General features: G+C 38.3%; 1 protein-coding gene across 5 annotated transcripts in view; it reads left to right on the top strand.

The window, feature by feature from the left end:
• Positions 1-15525, top strand: part of LOC110827578 (uncharacterized) — a 55408-nt gene that overhangs the window by 23514 nt on the left and 16369 nt on the right. For 4 of the 5 annotated variants that reach the window (XM_087351421.1, XM_087351422.1, XM_087351418.1 and 1 more), the window contains one exon: positions 4545-4690. In XM_087351421.1, coding sequence (XP_087207547.1) covers positions 4601-4690 — 90 coding nt within the window. In that variant the 5' untranslated portion in view covers positions 4545-4600. Of the gene's footprint in view, positions 1-1946; positions 2057-4544; positions 4691-15525 lie in introns of those variants that run through there. The other variant, XM_087351420.1, reaches the window with a different exon arrangement.

Below are 15525 nucleotides of genomic sequence, written 5' to 3'. Positions count from 1 at the left end.
AAATTTATCAAGGTCTGGAGTTCTGGGTACATTCTTGCACATCGTTTACCAACAATAAGAGAAAGTGACATAGAACTTTGCAACAATGAGATAAGCATACCGAAGAAAATAAATTATTGATGGGATGTAGTTTGCGCAGGTTGTCTGCCTGTATTATTTAAAGAATTAAAATGAGAATGGTTAATTGTATTGAACACTTCCAGTGGCGTAGCTCTGCCATCCATAAGTTTAAAAACATTTTTTTACATTTTTTCAACACATTCAGAACGTGGGTTGCCTGATCTATTTTTAGCACGATTTACTGAGGATTGTTTCAGCTAACCTAGTCGTAAAAGATAACACTGAAGTTTTTCCAGTCAAATGAGTTTTATTTTTTTACATTTGGTGATTTTTTTTATTGAACTTTAATGATGCAAGCGATGTTTTCGTTGCAACAGTTATTATTTTTTCAAATGCTTGTTTTTGTTTATTAAACTCATTTATTTATGTGTAGAAACACTTTTCCGCAAGCCTCTGTAGCCAAGTGTTTAATTCAAAGTAAACAATGGCCTGTCTTCTTCATTGACGTCCGTGAATGTGAATACAAATGACATATTTTGTATTGTTTCTGCATTTAGACGTTTTACATGCCTTTTTTTCTGGTTGAACAAGCGTCATTGTTTACTCGAAACAGTTTCATTGTTCAATCATTATCTTTGCAAGACCCTTCAAGGACTGCCAGTAGTAACAAATTCAGTGGTCTTACTCACCTTTCTATCTGATCGACATAAACTATTGGGAACCAATGAACCTATATTAGTAAGAATTGCTAAACATATTCCCTCCACCTAACATTTACCTGGGCATTAATTGTTACAGCTGAATCTAAACGGTAACAAGCCGCTGCATGCAGTCATCATCCAGTCTGAACAAAATGTTATTATTTCACGATCACCAACTCTGAAATGACAAATGTTCATATAAAAGACAGATCAATGAAGATGACGCAGTTGATTGAACATGTACTTTTGTTCTTGGGGAGGGGGGCACACCATACACACTTCTGAGTATATAAATGTCACTTATCAATGCCGTAAACGCATCATGGCGTTTATTTATTTGATTCCTCGAGAATCATCGACACATAACCTCAACCGACAAACGAGAACAGACTCTTTTTCCGTAACCTAATAACAGGCACGACGATCACTGTTCACACACAGAACGTTACGGCAAAGATTCTTGCATTATGACATTTTAAGAGACTGAATATTTGCCATTATGAACTGAAATAAATTTAGCACGCAAACATCTTCCAAGGCGAAGCCCGTCTCTCTCTCTCTCTCTCTCTCTCTCTCTCTGCGAACTTGACCACAGCGAATCCTAGTAGCGAACCCAAGAGCTTCTGCTTATAGCTGGGCGCAGTGAAGTAGGCGGGTTGCATATGTATGCACAGAGTTAAGGAGTGTCAATTGTTGAGACGCGGCGTGCAGACAAAGTAACTCGAAATGTCGGCGACAATGTTGCCAAATGTAAAGACCAAACAGTTATTATCTTTTACATTGGACTTCAAACCGTCGAAGATATACAATAAATGAAGAAAGCTTTTTATTGAACGGAGCGATCTAGTAGCTACATGCAGTGGCTGTGTTTTTAAAAAGCAACGCACGAAATTAAAATAAATTGTGACACTTGTGTCTTGGTGGCACTGCTGTTGTTGATCGGGTTTGGTGATTTATTATGATCATTTGCAACTTTGCTCTAATTTTCTGTTTGGCTTACAATTTCCAAGACGTGACTTTTGATTGCTACTGCGACGCCAAGTGCTTATGAGATTCAAACACCAACTTGAACTGAACATGGCTACGAAAGGAAGCGTAAAATATGTAAAGGAAGTGGTTTGACAGATTAGAGAGTATCGGGAAATGATGTCATTTTAACATCGCCAAAGCTTCTATTTATTATTTATCAGTCGGAAGCCGACTTCTTTTAAGTCTGCTTCAAATGTTATAGCGATAGTTTCATAATGAAAGTTGCTGGGTTCATTATGGATTTTCTAAAGACATTTCTAACAAACGTAAGACATTGTATTCATAGTTTCGTTTTTAGATAAATCTAATACTTATTCTAAGTAATAATAAGGAATAGATTCTCTTAACTTCATTTCCATCTGTTGAGGTTTTGGCTTGTCTTAGTTGCTACGAAATGACCACATTCCTCACAAACGGTTCTTTGTGCCAGAAAATGAATTCAGCGTAAAATAATTGCTCGTTAAATTGTATAACTTTATTGAAAATTTTGTAATTTCGAATGACTGTAACAAGTTGGTCTGTTGTGAGTTGCCTTCAATTTGATAGGTACCCATACAACATAAGCGAGAGAGTGTTTGAATAAAGAACTGCTTCCGAGTACCGATACACATAACATGAAGGGTGTGAAGTTTTTGTGGTGTGATGTCTTATCTGCTGATATGAGGTTTGTTATCATTGTCATTTCACATCCGGGCTCGAAGGCCTGCAATTTTGGCTTTAAATAAAAGGTTAATTGACACAAGAGCCAGTGTGAACACGCAGCATCGAGAAGACTGCTTGGTGGCCTGTGATCAGTCAGCACTGAACTAAGGTATCGGGCCTCACGATATGAGGAGACAAAAATTTGGATTAAACATTTTTACTCTATATAAAATGTGAATTTGTATTAATAGTTACTAACAGCAACAGTTAGTATTATGGTCATTGACAGTGACAAACTTAGTAGCTTATAATTGCTTTTGTGACTTTGCTGTCGAAAAATCACGGTAGAAGGTTTTAATGTTTAAATTAATCAACTGTGCAAACACTGTTTTTCATAGTTTTACATAGTCGTCTTTGAACATAGCTATCATAATGATTTCATTTCATTCACATCAGTTTCTTGTTGAATTTTTGGAACCTGTTCAATGTAGGGTGTCAGAAGGTCACGTCCTGTGAAAGTATATTCGGAGTAAGAGTGGTACTGTAACAATTAAAACAGTTCTAGAAAATATTAATTTGCTATCATAAGATTGTATTTAAAAGCAGTTACCTTAAAAGTGTGATAGTCTGCACATGTTGTTACTTAGATTGTCGTCGTCGTCTTAGTAACTACAGTTAATTAATTAATGTCTTACAGTATTAAGACGTTAAAATATTAATAGAGTGCACATAAACTTCATCTGGCAGTCTTGAACCTTAGCTTTGTACTGTAATGGATCGCTTGGTGTTCTGCTTGCAGCTGATTGACTTGCTTTATCGTAATCGTTCGATTGGTTAATGTATCATACCCTTAACCCCATTCATCTCACACCATTTAACTAAAAGCGACCTTCCGAACTCAGGGTCTTCATTCGGTAGTCGTTGATTACGGGTTCTTCTGATCATCAAACACTCCGAAAAAAATTACAGAAACAGGAGCTTCCTAATTTATTTATTTCTGCCGGTGAACTTGAACTGGAGAAAATTGAACATTTGGGAGCTTCGTAATTTATACTGTGTACTGAATATTATCAAACGATTATGGAGGAAATGAGAAATGCGTACAAAATTTTGGTTGCGTGGCCTGAAGGGAATACTCTGTATTTGTTAATCCGTCATATAACGACAACTAACGAACAAGCGAAGTGAAAATCTGTTTGTACGTATAAGATAGATAACATAGATTCCGGTTAATTGGGCCATCGGTTAATCGGGGCAGCCGTTTATTTGGGACAAATCTTAATGAACAAACATTTTTAACTCTTTACGTGGAACTTCGCATAATTGGGCCAAATTGTTCTAGTCTCTATGTATCCCAATTAACCGGAATACACTGTACATACATACGTACGTACATACATACAAATATATAAAGTAACGGATTAATTCAATTCAATTCATTTATTAAAGTGCTTAACAATAGCCAAAAAGGCCAATAATAGCCAAGCACTAACAATACAAACATTACAATACCAAAACAAACAATAAACTAAATATATAAATATACAATGTTAATTTATTACAAAATAATTAATAAGTAAATGAACTAAATATACCTAAGTAATATAATTCAATTAATAATACTAAATGAAACAAAACAGAAAAATAATAATAATAATAAACACAGCATCGTGGTGCGATTGTTAGAGGGGTTTTATAATATTGCCGTCAGTGTTAGTACTATAGGTATGAGAAGCAACATTGCAAAGGAGGTGATGTGAATATATTATTTTCAAACACGAATCTCTTGCTTATGGTAAATGGTCTCTCACAGTTGCTAAAATTTATGTCAGGTGCTGAGAAACCAACTTTTGTCTTTGCAACGTGTAAATGGCGTTGGTTCTGTCCAAATACGGGTTATATTATAATCTCAGTGTCCCGTTATGGGCTATGAACGAAAGCTAATTGCAAGTCATTCGTCATTCGGCTTATTGTTTTTGCAGTACTGCTGACCGTACAAACTAACGCAACATTAGCCGTTGACCGACTTCGTACAGCAGCCGCCATTTTGAAGCAGATACCAACTCAACAGATGACCTAATAAGTGAGATATATCCGTTTCCTTTGTTGCAGGGTAATGAAAGTGACGGCTTGCTAGTAGCTGCATCGAGTAAGTGACCAGCGGCAGTATGACGAGCGAGGAAGGTCGTACCAGAATGGCGGGGCAAGAAGACAACGCTGTAAGGATGGCAGGCTATCTCGATAAGCGAGGGAAAATGGTGAGATGCAACACTCGTTAATTTCTCTTTAAACCGGTCAGCATTTTGTTGTACTGAAACAAATCGGAAAGTGGGTGACAGAAAGTATGTGGCTGCTGTTATAAACATAAAAGGAAACCAAGTTTAAGAAACGCGAGCAATTGTGTGGATGACAGATGTAGTCAGGTACAAGTTCCTCAGCACCCCAACGATGACTGTGATTTGGAATACGGTCTGTCCCGGACAGAAGGCTTTTAGCTTTCCCGGAGCTACATAACAGAAGACGATCACTTCATTAATGAACCATCGTCAGTACGGGTCGGGGGGGGGGGGGGGGGGCTCAGCACTGTTTCAAAACTACAATGGAGCGAGGGACCAGCAGATGATACAGGTTCGCATCGATCATAGTCAGAAATTTTCATTCCATTAAACTTTATTTTGGATTAAGCACATTCGACTGCTTCTATTTTTAGCCTATCTTTCCTACGTTATCATGCAAGGAAACAGGCTTGTTGTGTATCTAACTACTTCTTAATTTCCTACAATCATAAATTTGAAGATGACGGTCGAAGGAACTTCGGATGTGATAACAGCTAGTGCCGTTTAATGTATGATCTTGAAATTGTAACACAATATATATATACGAAAAATATGCAACTTTTATTGAGGCACTTTTGTAGAATCAAGAACAAGAACACGACGGCTGCGCGAAATCTGTATTTCGCTTTCGGGGTAAGTAGTTGGTAGGCAACGCATCTACAGTTTTATATGGAGTTCGCTGTCTATGGATTGAGAGTTGCGCAAGTTTTAGGTTAAGTCCGAACAATGTGACGTTGTTGGAATCGGTACTGGTGGAAGTTCACACAGAAACTGACCAGTAAATGATATGCCCTGTATCGTTTATTATTGTTTCTAGATGACTACAGGCGTACGTAAATCACATTTAAATTACAATAGTACATAGATTTATTGGATGTTCCCAAAAGGTCGTATGTCATTTGCATATTCTTTCTTTGTGATTTTCATCGACGTTACTATTTAAAAATTCTCGCTCAGGAGACCTTCACATTGAACTGACGTGACTGGGGTCCACCATCGAAATTCAGCCGTGGTTTGTTTATCTGTTAAAGCAACCACATTTTATACACATCAACATCGGAGTTATAGTGAAGTACGTGTTTCGGTACAATTATAAGCCTATTATATTGTGTCTCATTTTTGAACTTGTTTAAGCATCTTCATTTACATTAGTAGCATATGCAATAAATGCATAATAATTATTTGTCTCTCCGCTTTATAAAACACTGATGGTGGGTTTACGACGCAGTGATATTACCAGTTTTGTACGCGGTTAAAACGTGGTACCGGTAACCTACTTTGAAGGGAGAACATAAATTACAAGAGTCTGAAAACAATTGGCCTTGGAAATTATTTGAAGTAAAGACGAAATAAAAAAAGTGAACAATTGAAGGAAAAGGACGACTTGTCGATTTACATGGTTACGATAGTACTGGGAGAATGGAATATAGAGGGCTATAGTGGCAAGATAAGGGAGATAAATGCTTACAGAATTTTGTGATTGAACGTTTTGGGAAACGTACAATTTGGTAGACTGATAAACAGATGGGAGGATAATATTAAGATGGATGTTATGAAGACAGGTTGTTAGTATACAGTAAGAGATGGATGAAACTGGACCAGTGGTAGACTGTTAATAACGGCGTTGAACTTTCGAGACCTGCTTCTTCAGTGCTAGAATACATTGTAGTATATTGTATTTAACTGTATGCTACTTCGGTTTACACTAAGTTGTATGGGTAATACATTGCATTAACATTAATTAGAGACTTTGAAGATGGTATATTTAGATATCGAAAAATTTCTTTCAGTGTAACGGGAATGCAGTGGATTCCGGTTAATTGGGACACATCGTGACTAGAACATTTTGGCCCAATTAAGCGGCTGCCCCAATTATGCGAAGTTCCACGTAAAAAGTTAAAAAGGTTTGAAACAAAAGACAAACTCCCATTTATTGAGCAACAGAAATACTGTAAATGAATTCTGGAACAAATGGTAAAGATAAGGAAAAAATATTTACGCTAAAAACAATTTCAATTTAATTTATGTATCAAACACGCATGTATGTAGTTCTTAACAGTTAATGATGCTGAAGGAATTTATCGAGTGTACCCTACCATGTTCTTTTGATTGGCTGCAACTGAACAACATCAGAGCAGGTATCTAGTGCAGATATAGGACTGCCTTCATTGCCTTCGTAATCCATTAACAAATTTCCCGGCATCCTGGTTAGTCCCTCGCTCAAGCTGAGGTGTGTCGTCCTCATCACATTCCTGGTCTTCCGATGTCTTTTGGTGTTTTGCTGCAATTTGTTCAACAATTTCATCCTCATAGTATTAATTTTCATTGTAACATTGAAGACTATTGAAGATGAATGCAAACACTTCGTAGCTTCTGACGTGTTGCACTTCCAAAATGGCGTCATTTTCACTATCGGTCGTATCCGGCATCTCCAAGCCTGAATGCTTAAAACCACAGTCAGCAAAACGGTTCTGAATGGTCTTGCTGATTATTGCTCGCAAGTAGAATACGCACGTGTTCGTTACTGAGAGAATCAGCGGTGATAAGCGAAGCAAATTCCAGTTATTTTCTCGATTTGTTTCTGTTCTTTAAGATTTGTCCCAAATAAACGACTGTCCCAAATTCAACGGAATCTACTGTAGTGGTGAGTGTGTAATGTAATGTAATGAATTTTGCCATTTGTGCGTAGAATTATTTAAATTTATCTAATGGTCAGCGCATGTCATTAGCTCTCAAGAGCTGATAACAGCCACCATTTATTATCTGCGGGGTAGACCAGTGGTTTTCAGGTGATGTACCGCCAACTGCGAGGCTTTGAACAGAATGAGGAAGTAAATATGCTAATTAAAAATCAAATAATTACAATCAAATTTTTAACTGTAATTGAATATATTTTAGTAATTTATTAAAGCATGACAGCGCACTTACATTTGAAACTTTTAAACAGAAATTAGCAACAATGGTGGTAGCAGTTGCTGTTTCAACAATGGCCGCTTTTCGCGAATTAAATCGTAAAGATTCCGTTTGTTGACAGAGTCTGCCATAAACAGAAAACATGTAAGTTTGTGTACGCAAAATTCTGTGTCTCTCGGTTCTTACGCAGGTTGTGTTGATTGCTGTACTCTTTGTTGAAGGCAGTTTCTGTTGAGACAAAAGTATAGTAAGGACCACTTACTTGTGTTCTTGGCGCGGGGGTGAAGAGCAAGGTGATAAGCACTGCGCGCGCACCTCCACGTTTTTTCTACCCGTTCTACCTGGCCGTTCCGTGCACCGACCAGGCCGTGCCGAGTGCAACTATCCACAGCCCTAGGGAGCTCAGCTAGGAAGTAATTAAAGGCCCTAAAAATGGACAAATTGTGAAAGTAATAGGTACACTTTAGTACAAATTTTCATATCCTGTTGTAAATCTAGTGTGCCTCGAAAGAATGAATATCCCAAGTGCACCGCAAGCTCAAAAAGATTAAGATCACCTGGGGTATACTTGTGTGAAGTAGTATTCTGAAATCAGCGTGCCTCATGTAAGCTGACAACGAAATTCTTTTTAAGTTTGTGGTGGTGATGGTCCAGAAATATGGAAATGGGTTAGCGCTCGTAATTAATGCACTTTATTTCTCCAATACTGGTACATTTCTGTGCAGAGGAAACAACCCACTCTTTTGTAAGATTTGAGGTTTTCACAGCGGTGAGTATGAAGATTTCTGTCTACTGGGTTGTCCGTCTGGGATATTAATCGCCCTGATGACGGAGGCAGTATGACCTCTGAAACGTTGGTAAACATCGACCGGAGTACACAGCGCAACAACCCAGAAGGCAGAAATCTTCATACTAAGAATCGCCCTGATGACGGAGGCAGTATGACCTCTGAAACGTTGGTAAACATCGACCAGACTACACAGCGCAACAACCCAGAAGACAGAAGTCTTCATACTCACCACCCTGATGACGGAGGCAGTATGACCTCTGAAACGTTGGTTAACATCGACCAGACTACACAGCGCAACAACCCAGAAGACAGAAATCTTCATACTCTGATGACGGAGGCAGTATGACCTCTGAAACGTTGGTTAACATCGACCGGAGTACACAGCGCAACAACCCAGAAGACAGAAGTCTTAACCCACTCTTTTCGTTACATTAATCAAAAATATCCTTACGACTGTCGGCATGGATTAGACACAGGACATTTGGATTTCATGATCCGTTGTAAATGCCCGCATGTGCTACTGTGATACCTTTCTGGTCTTGAACTTCGTAGGTGCTCTGTCTGACTACCGATGTCGTACCGGATTTTCTGAATATATAGTTCTGTAGTTTTCCTTCGTCTTTCCAAGCAGCCGCCTAAACTGTTGAAACAGACTGTCCGCTTTCAAATTATCTGTTCGCCATTCATGGCCATACCATTCGACTGGATGACGTTTGCAGTTGAAACATCGTCGTTACGTAACCGAAGAATTAACTATGGTATTAGTAGGATTTGAGGATCTTACGGCGGTGAGTACGAAGATGTAGTCGCGTAGTCTACCGGACTGCACGGCGCTACAACCCAGAAGACTGCCATCTTCAGTTACGAAGATGTGTTTGGCCGGGGGATTTAGAACGTTGCAGAACTCTGATCTAGCGCACCAGCGATGTTATAGGCCTAATGTGTTCGTTATTGTGCAGAAGGGTACGCCCTAATGAACATGAATTTGCCCTTGGATTGAATTCCACCCACTGGTACCAACATGAACATATTTCATGTTACTCTGTTACGAGGAGTAGGCTGCCCTTGAAAGTTAAATCTATTTTGTGGAAGATCAGAAAAACCAACAAAAAACTGCATGTTGTGAACCGTGTTATTCCTCCATTTCATGGATAAACACTGCGTACCAAGGTTTCGGAAGGGTAACGCAAATGCGTAAACATGTATTATGCCTACCGTAATTGTTAGGAAAACCAACGGAAAGGTCACAACAGCAGTGAGAGAAAATGGCAAATGTGCGCTGTTTGCAATGACAGTATGCGAATATATTTTCTACTCTTTTGATAACCAATTTTCCTTTTTTTCAAAATGCTTACCCAAGTTTAGTGCTATAATTAAGAATAAATACCCCCACGCCCCATATCTATATATATGACATGGAGCGAAAACACGGGGACAAATTTGTCTTTTATTTACCGTATCCTGTAAATACAGGTGAATCCCGTTACAGAGACAGTCTACGCCCACCAACAGTATAGACCAAGGGTCGGCAAACATTTTTTTAAAGGGCCAAATAGTAAATATTTTAGGCTCTGCGGGCCAAGAGGCAAACTCGAGGATATTTACGTAGGTAAGCTTACTTATGTAACAAGAAAAAACCAAGTTTTAACAAATTTATTGAACAAAATGTAACGTAATAATAATAAGTAGACTACAATTGTTTGAAATACAGCTCTACTATTGAGAAGAATGGAATTGCTTGTTTTGAGATAACATTTCACCAAACTGAGGTTTAAATTCAGTACTCCCTATTATCAAAATTGATTCTAAATGTTTATCCGTTAATGTTGACCTGTATTGAGATTTTACATATTTCATCTTTGAAAATGTCTTTTCACACAGGTAGGTGCTGCCAAATACAGATATAAATCCCCGAGCATATGATCTTAATTGACCGTATTCATCGCTTGGAAGACATTTATAGAATTCTGTTAGATTCTTCTCTTGAAATTTGCTTTCTAGCATTTCGTCACACTGCAGATTAATCACTTCCAATTGAAGGTTAGGTGGAAGCTTCTTAATTGTACAGTAAAATGGATTTTGAAATATGGAAATGTCTTCTGCACTTGCATCAAGATCCGAAAAACGCTGCTGGAACTGTAGTTTGAGTTCAGAAAATATATCCGTGAAATTTCAAAGAATTAAATATGTAAAATCCGTTCTTAGCTCGCTGGCCGTACAAAACGAGGCGGCGGGCCGTAGTTTGCCGACCCCTGGTATAGACATTAAAGCGGGTTAACGGTAAAATCAATGTATGATGTGTTTTAAATTTTATGTAGAAGTGACATATGATATGAGAAGTACTGCAGTTAGGACTTGTGGCGAAGAAAAGGTGAAATTGCGGATTGTGTGTATGTGCTTTGTAGCATTGCCATCTTATACGGTAGGCTTGGCCTTTTCATATAATCTAATTTTTAGAACAAAATACATAAGTTATTGTTATTGTGTTCAAAAATTTTAATACTTTTCTGATATCCAGTTAGATTCGTCTGTTCTTTGACGAATTCTTAAGTAACTGTTCCATTTTTCGCATTCGCTTGCCCTATTCAAATTATTAACGTATTCTCAGCGTCTTAAATGTTTTCACCTTTCGACTATTTCATTTTGTCACTGAGAATGTCTCCAACACAGCGCCAGCTCTTGGACGGGTTTGTCGCATAAAATGGAGAAATAGTAGCGATATTTCGTTGGCTTGCATCAGAATATTGTTTTATGTAGGGGGCACCCAGCTTTTTCAACAGCGCTACCGTTGTCCTTTTTCCATGTCAAACAAATGCAAGTTGTTGTGATTATACGCATCTAAATCTGTTTGCATCTACAGTGTAGAGTAAGCCAACTCACTTCAGCTACAGCATGTTAGTTGCTCGAAGAAGATTTGTATAAAACACTTGCATGATAAAAGAATCTACTAGACTTTTAAAAATGGGTGAATGTGTAACTCTTCTACCACAATTCTTGTAATTTTCGCAGCTTATTTTTGATAACATTTTCATTTTCGAATCAATCCTCTTTCAGAACCAGATCAATTTATTGTTAGTTGTAGAATGTCGCCGTCACTAATCCAAAATAACAACGTAACTTCCACCACGAGATGCTGTAGGTGGTTTCTTCCATGAATAGGTTTTGTTTAATACGTGTTGGTCTGCAGTGTTTTTTAAAACTTAATATTCCAGCCAGTAGAAACAATATGGCATGGCGCTGTGTCGAACTTGATTGTAATGCTTAACGGGACATTTGTATTGCCACAGAAGGTGAAGAGCATCTAGTGGGGGTAGCACGTTACTGGGGTTAGGGGTCTTACTGTACAGTCATGCTGTTAACGAGGTTGCGATGAATCTGATGATCGTTTTATTATGTGTGCATATCGTGTGTGTGTGTGTGTGTGTAACTTGATAACTTCTCTCTGAAGTGACTGGCTTTAGTGGATTTATAAACATGATTTCACTGGTGGACATATGCGTCTCTACTTTCTAAATTCTCTGCAGTAAGTAATACCAATACTACAACCATGAGAATTTCTAAGATGGGAACAACATTATCCTTATTCATTATACGAATCCAAAATTTCGGGAATGATCATTGAAGAATATGTACAAGTATATTTGTATGTGAGGTTTAAATTTAACAAAATAGGAATAAACCGATAATTAGGTATGTGAAACTTCGTATGCTGACAGCTTATTATCTCTGTTGGAACTTTTTCTACTGTATGAAACGTATTTAAGGCCTCTATTTTGAAAATTACGAACATGGTGAGTAAACGAAAATTTGACATTATGTATGGCTACCAAATATTCCAAATATCGACCAGCACACAGATGTTCGTGTTTAGTCTAGTTTGTGAATTTGTTGCACATTTAAACAAGCAGAAGTGGTTCACTTCCTGTTGTTCTGCACACACAGCCTGGTGCTAGTAGGTCTGTAATGTGTACGGTTTCTCATTGTATCTGTCGTCCAGCTGTCACTCTTGTCACTTCACGTAGCAGTAAAACACCTGCGCTCTGCTCCGTTGTTATGATGATAAGCACAGTGAAACTGCTTACAGCAGTCGTGTTCGTCCTCTTTAACTTTCTAAATGCGACACACAGTGGATTATTTAAACGGCGTTGCCTGAACACGACATGGAATTGTAAACCTGTCAGAGATTGAAGTTTATGTGGGTGAGGAACGTAGTTTGAGGGAGGACGTTTGACAACAGGGTTCCGAGGAGAATATTTGGACGATAGACGTTGATAGTAGCAGGAAGTTAAGAAAACTGCTAATCAGCACTGCTGCAAAGATCACTGTCTTATATGATGTTGCGCCACGTAGGTTCCTGCAAAATAACAGACATATCAGAGGTCTTACTGCCTTAGTCATCAGATCTGTCAGATTTTACTAAACTAAACGACGCAACAACCCAGTACTCACCTTCGTGAGAACATGAAATATCACTGTGAGTTTTATAATATGTAATTTTTACCAAATATTATTATGATAATTAGACCAAGGGCGTGGTATGGGCGTGTAGCACCCGTGGGAAAGTTGAGAAATGCGTAAAAAGCTTTGGTAATAAACCTTGAATGGAAGAGACCATTCGAAAGACTTAGGTTAGACGTGAGTATAATATTCAAATGGATCTTAAAAATTGGGTTGGGGTGTGGACTAAGTTATTCTAGTTTAGTGGCGGACTGTTGTAAAGAACTTTCAGGGCGCCATGAAAAGTTGGGAATTTCTTGACTACATGATCGACTGATAATTTCTCAAGAGAGACCCTGCTCTATCCATGCAAAGTTTGTGGCTTTGTGAAGAAACTGAAGTTTTACTCTTTGGATTCGCTGATGAGAATATTTGGGCAGCAGGAGAAGGAAAATTACGTAACGAGTAACTTCATAATTCATAATCATCATATAATAAGACTATGGTGGCTAAATCCAGGAAACTGGGAGGCAGTAAACCAAAAATGAGAGCAAACAAGAAATCTTCAAAAAATTGCTTTAGAGTTCGCTTGACAGGCTATCGGTTTGAAGTCCGAGAAGTAGCCAAGAAGACAATATTAAAATGGATGTTAAGGACATTTGAACCGGGTTAAACTGGCTCAGGATAGGATTCAGTGGTGGGATTTTTTCATGAATGCGATGAAGTTTCGGGTTTTACAATATGAATTCTTAGTGGATGATTGGACTATAAATAAAGTACCCGGGATAACCCTTTTGATTAGTGATCTATTTATATGAAGCCAGAAACGGAATCAGGACGTGAGAAATTACTAATTAATCCAGGTGGGGAAGTTGTTTTACATAGATTATTCTAGAATTTGTGAAGGAAATGCGAAGAAAGACGAGAATCTTCTGTGAGAGTAACTGGCCTCGAGACAAACTGTGAACGTGAGCACAAAGCAGACCAAAGAGTACCAATCTCTTCACTGCAGAGTTCGCGTAGCAGGTGCGTGTCGTGTCAATGGAAAGCGTTTATTTTATAGTCTTGTGATGGATGTTTTGAAATACGACTACATATATCCCGGAAATCTCCTGTTTGGAAAGGGGAAGGCGAATTGATTTGTAGGTTACGACGCTGTATCAAGTGCTGACATTATTGTTGATTCATTCGAAAATTATAAAACTTGTGATCAGTAGTAGGTTAGGTAGTGGAATGAAGTGATGGTGACGTATTTAAGATAACCATCCTGGCATTTACCAAAAAAAAAACCCCTGAGGAAATCCACGAAAACCTCATTTAAGATAGCCAGTAATCCGGACGAGATTCGAAATGAGTACCTGCCATCTTTACTGTACGTTAGGTTAGTATGGTGGGAACGAACTAAAGAAGCAGTCAATAATAATAATCAGTGTTGTACTTCATTACGTTTGTATACAATATCCCGTATTTGTAATGTGTTGCTATGTTTATGAAGGTCAATTTGTGTGCACTAATAAGTTATTACTAGCAATAGCAGTAAAAGGAGTACGAACTATTTATTTGGTTGTCTAGTTCAGACTAGCTGTTAAAATTACCATTTTGTTTCCAACTCATCCCAAAACCGAATAATCACTTTAGTTACGAAATGCCATCGAGATGGGTTTGTAAGACGAAATTGTACAGGAAACCAGGCAGTTATTTTCATCTGTGAGCGGTGTACCGTTCCTATCAAGATCGTCATGAGACAAAGCAAGGTTCCAGCTTTCGTTCAAGAAAGGCGGTAATGAATAATTATTTATTTTTTAATTATGTGAGTGTCCTTGCATTTTTGTTTGCGTTTTGTTTAATTCTATTATACGTCATTAAAGGGCAGAGAATTTTTTTTCCTCTAGCCTCTGCGTCCAGACCGGATCTAGGGCCCACCCAGCCTCTTATCCAATGGGTATTGGGGTCCTTTCCTGGGTGTGACGCCGACCACTCACCCCATCTAGTGCTGAAGTTAAGAATGAGTAGGAGATCTACCTCCCAAAATTTAAGTAACTTTAGCAAAAGGGATCTATATTTTTGTAACAACTTATTACTACTAGTAAATTCCAATTGAAATTCAACTTGAAAATCACTGCCATGTGCGAATAAAACAATTTTAATTATTCTCCAGTTTGGATATTCATAACTCTGAAACGAGAATTATATTTATAAATCTTGCAAAATCAGGGGATCACTTAAATACAATTTTATCTTACGCGATGGAGAAACAACGCGTATGCTTTCATTCGGGGGATGCCCAGTTAAAATCTAATTCCAGGAATCGTCTACTCTGACTGAAGTGTTGTATTTTTTCCGGTCAGATTATGAGATAGCACCTTCACACGTCGCTACCAGTTCGTTTCCAGTCCAATTCACTCTCCATTCATTGTCATCCTCGTTTCTCTTTTAGAGTTAAGTAATGCAATGAGATTAAAACCACGCGGTTTGATTGCTTGAGCTTGGTAAGAAGGTCTAAGGCTAAGGACCCACTGGCGCGGCAGCCGCGCCGTGTCGCGTCAGTGGGTTTCGCACCTATAAAAAGCAATACAAATAACAGCCGCGCACGACAACACTCGACACGCCGCACGCG

Source organism: Zootermopsis nevadensis, unplaced genomic scaffold, assembly GCF_977971745.1.
Source record: "Zootermopsis nevadensis isolate Lab colony 2312 unplaced genomic scaffold, Znev_1.0 Znev_ptg000019l, whole genome shotgun sequence".
Classification (NCBI taxonomy): Eukaryota; Metazoa; Arthropoda; class Insecta; order Blattodea; family Termopsidae; genus Zootermopsis; species Zootermopsis nevadensis.
Note: the sequence above shows the minus strand (reverse complement) of the source record. Positions and strands in the feature narration are given on the sequence as shown.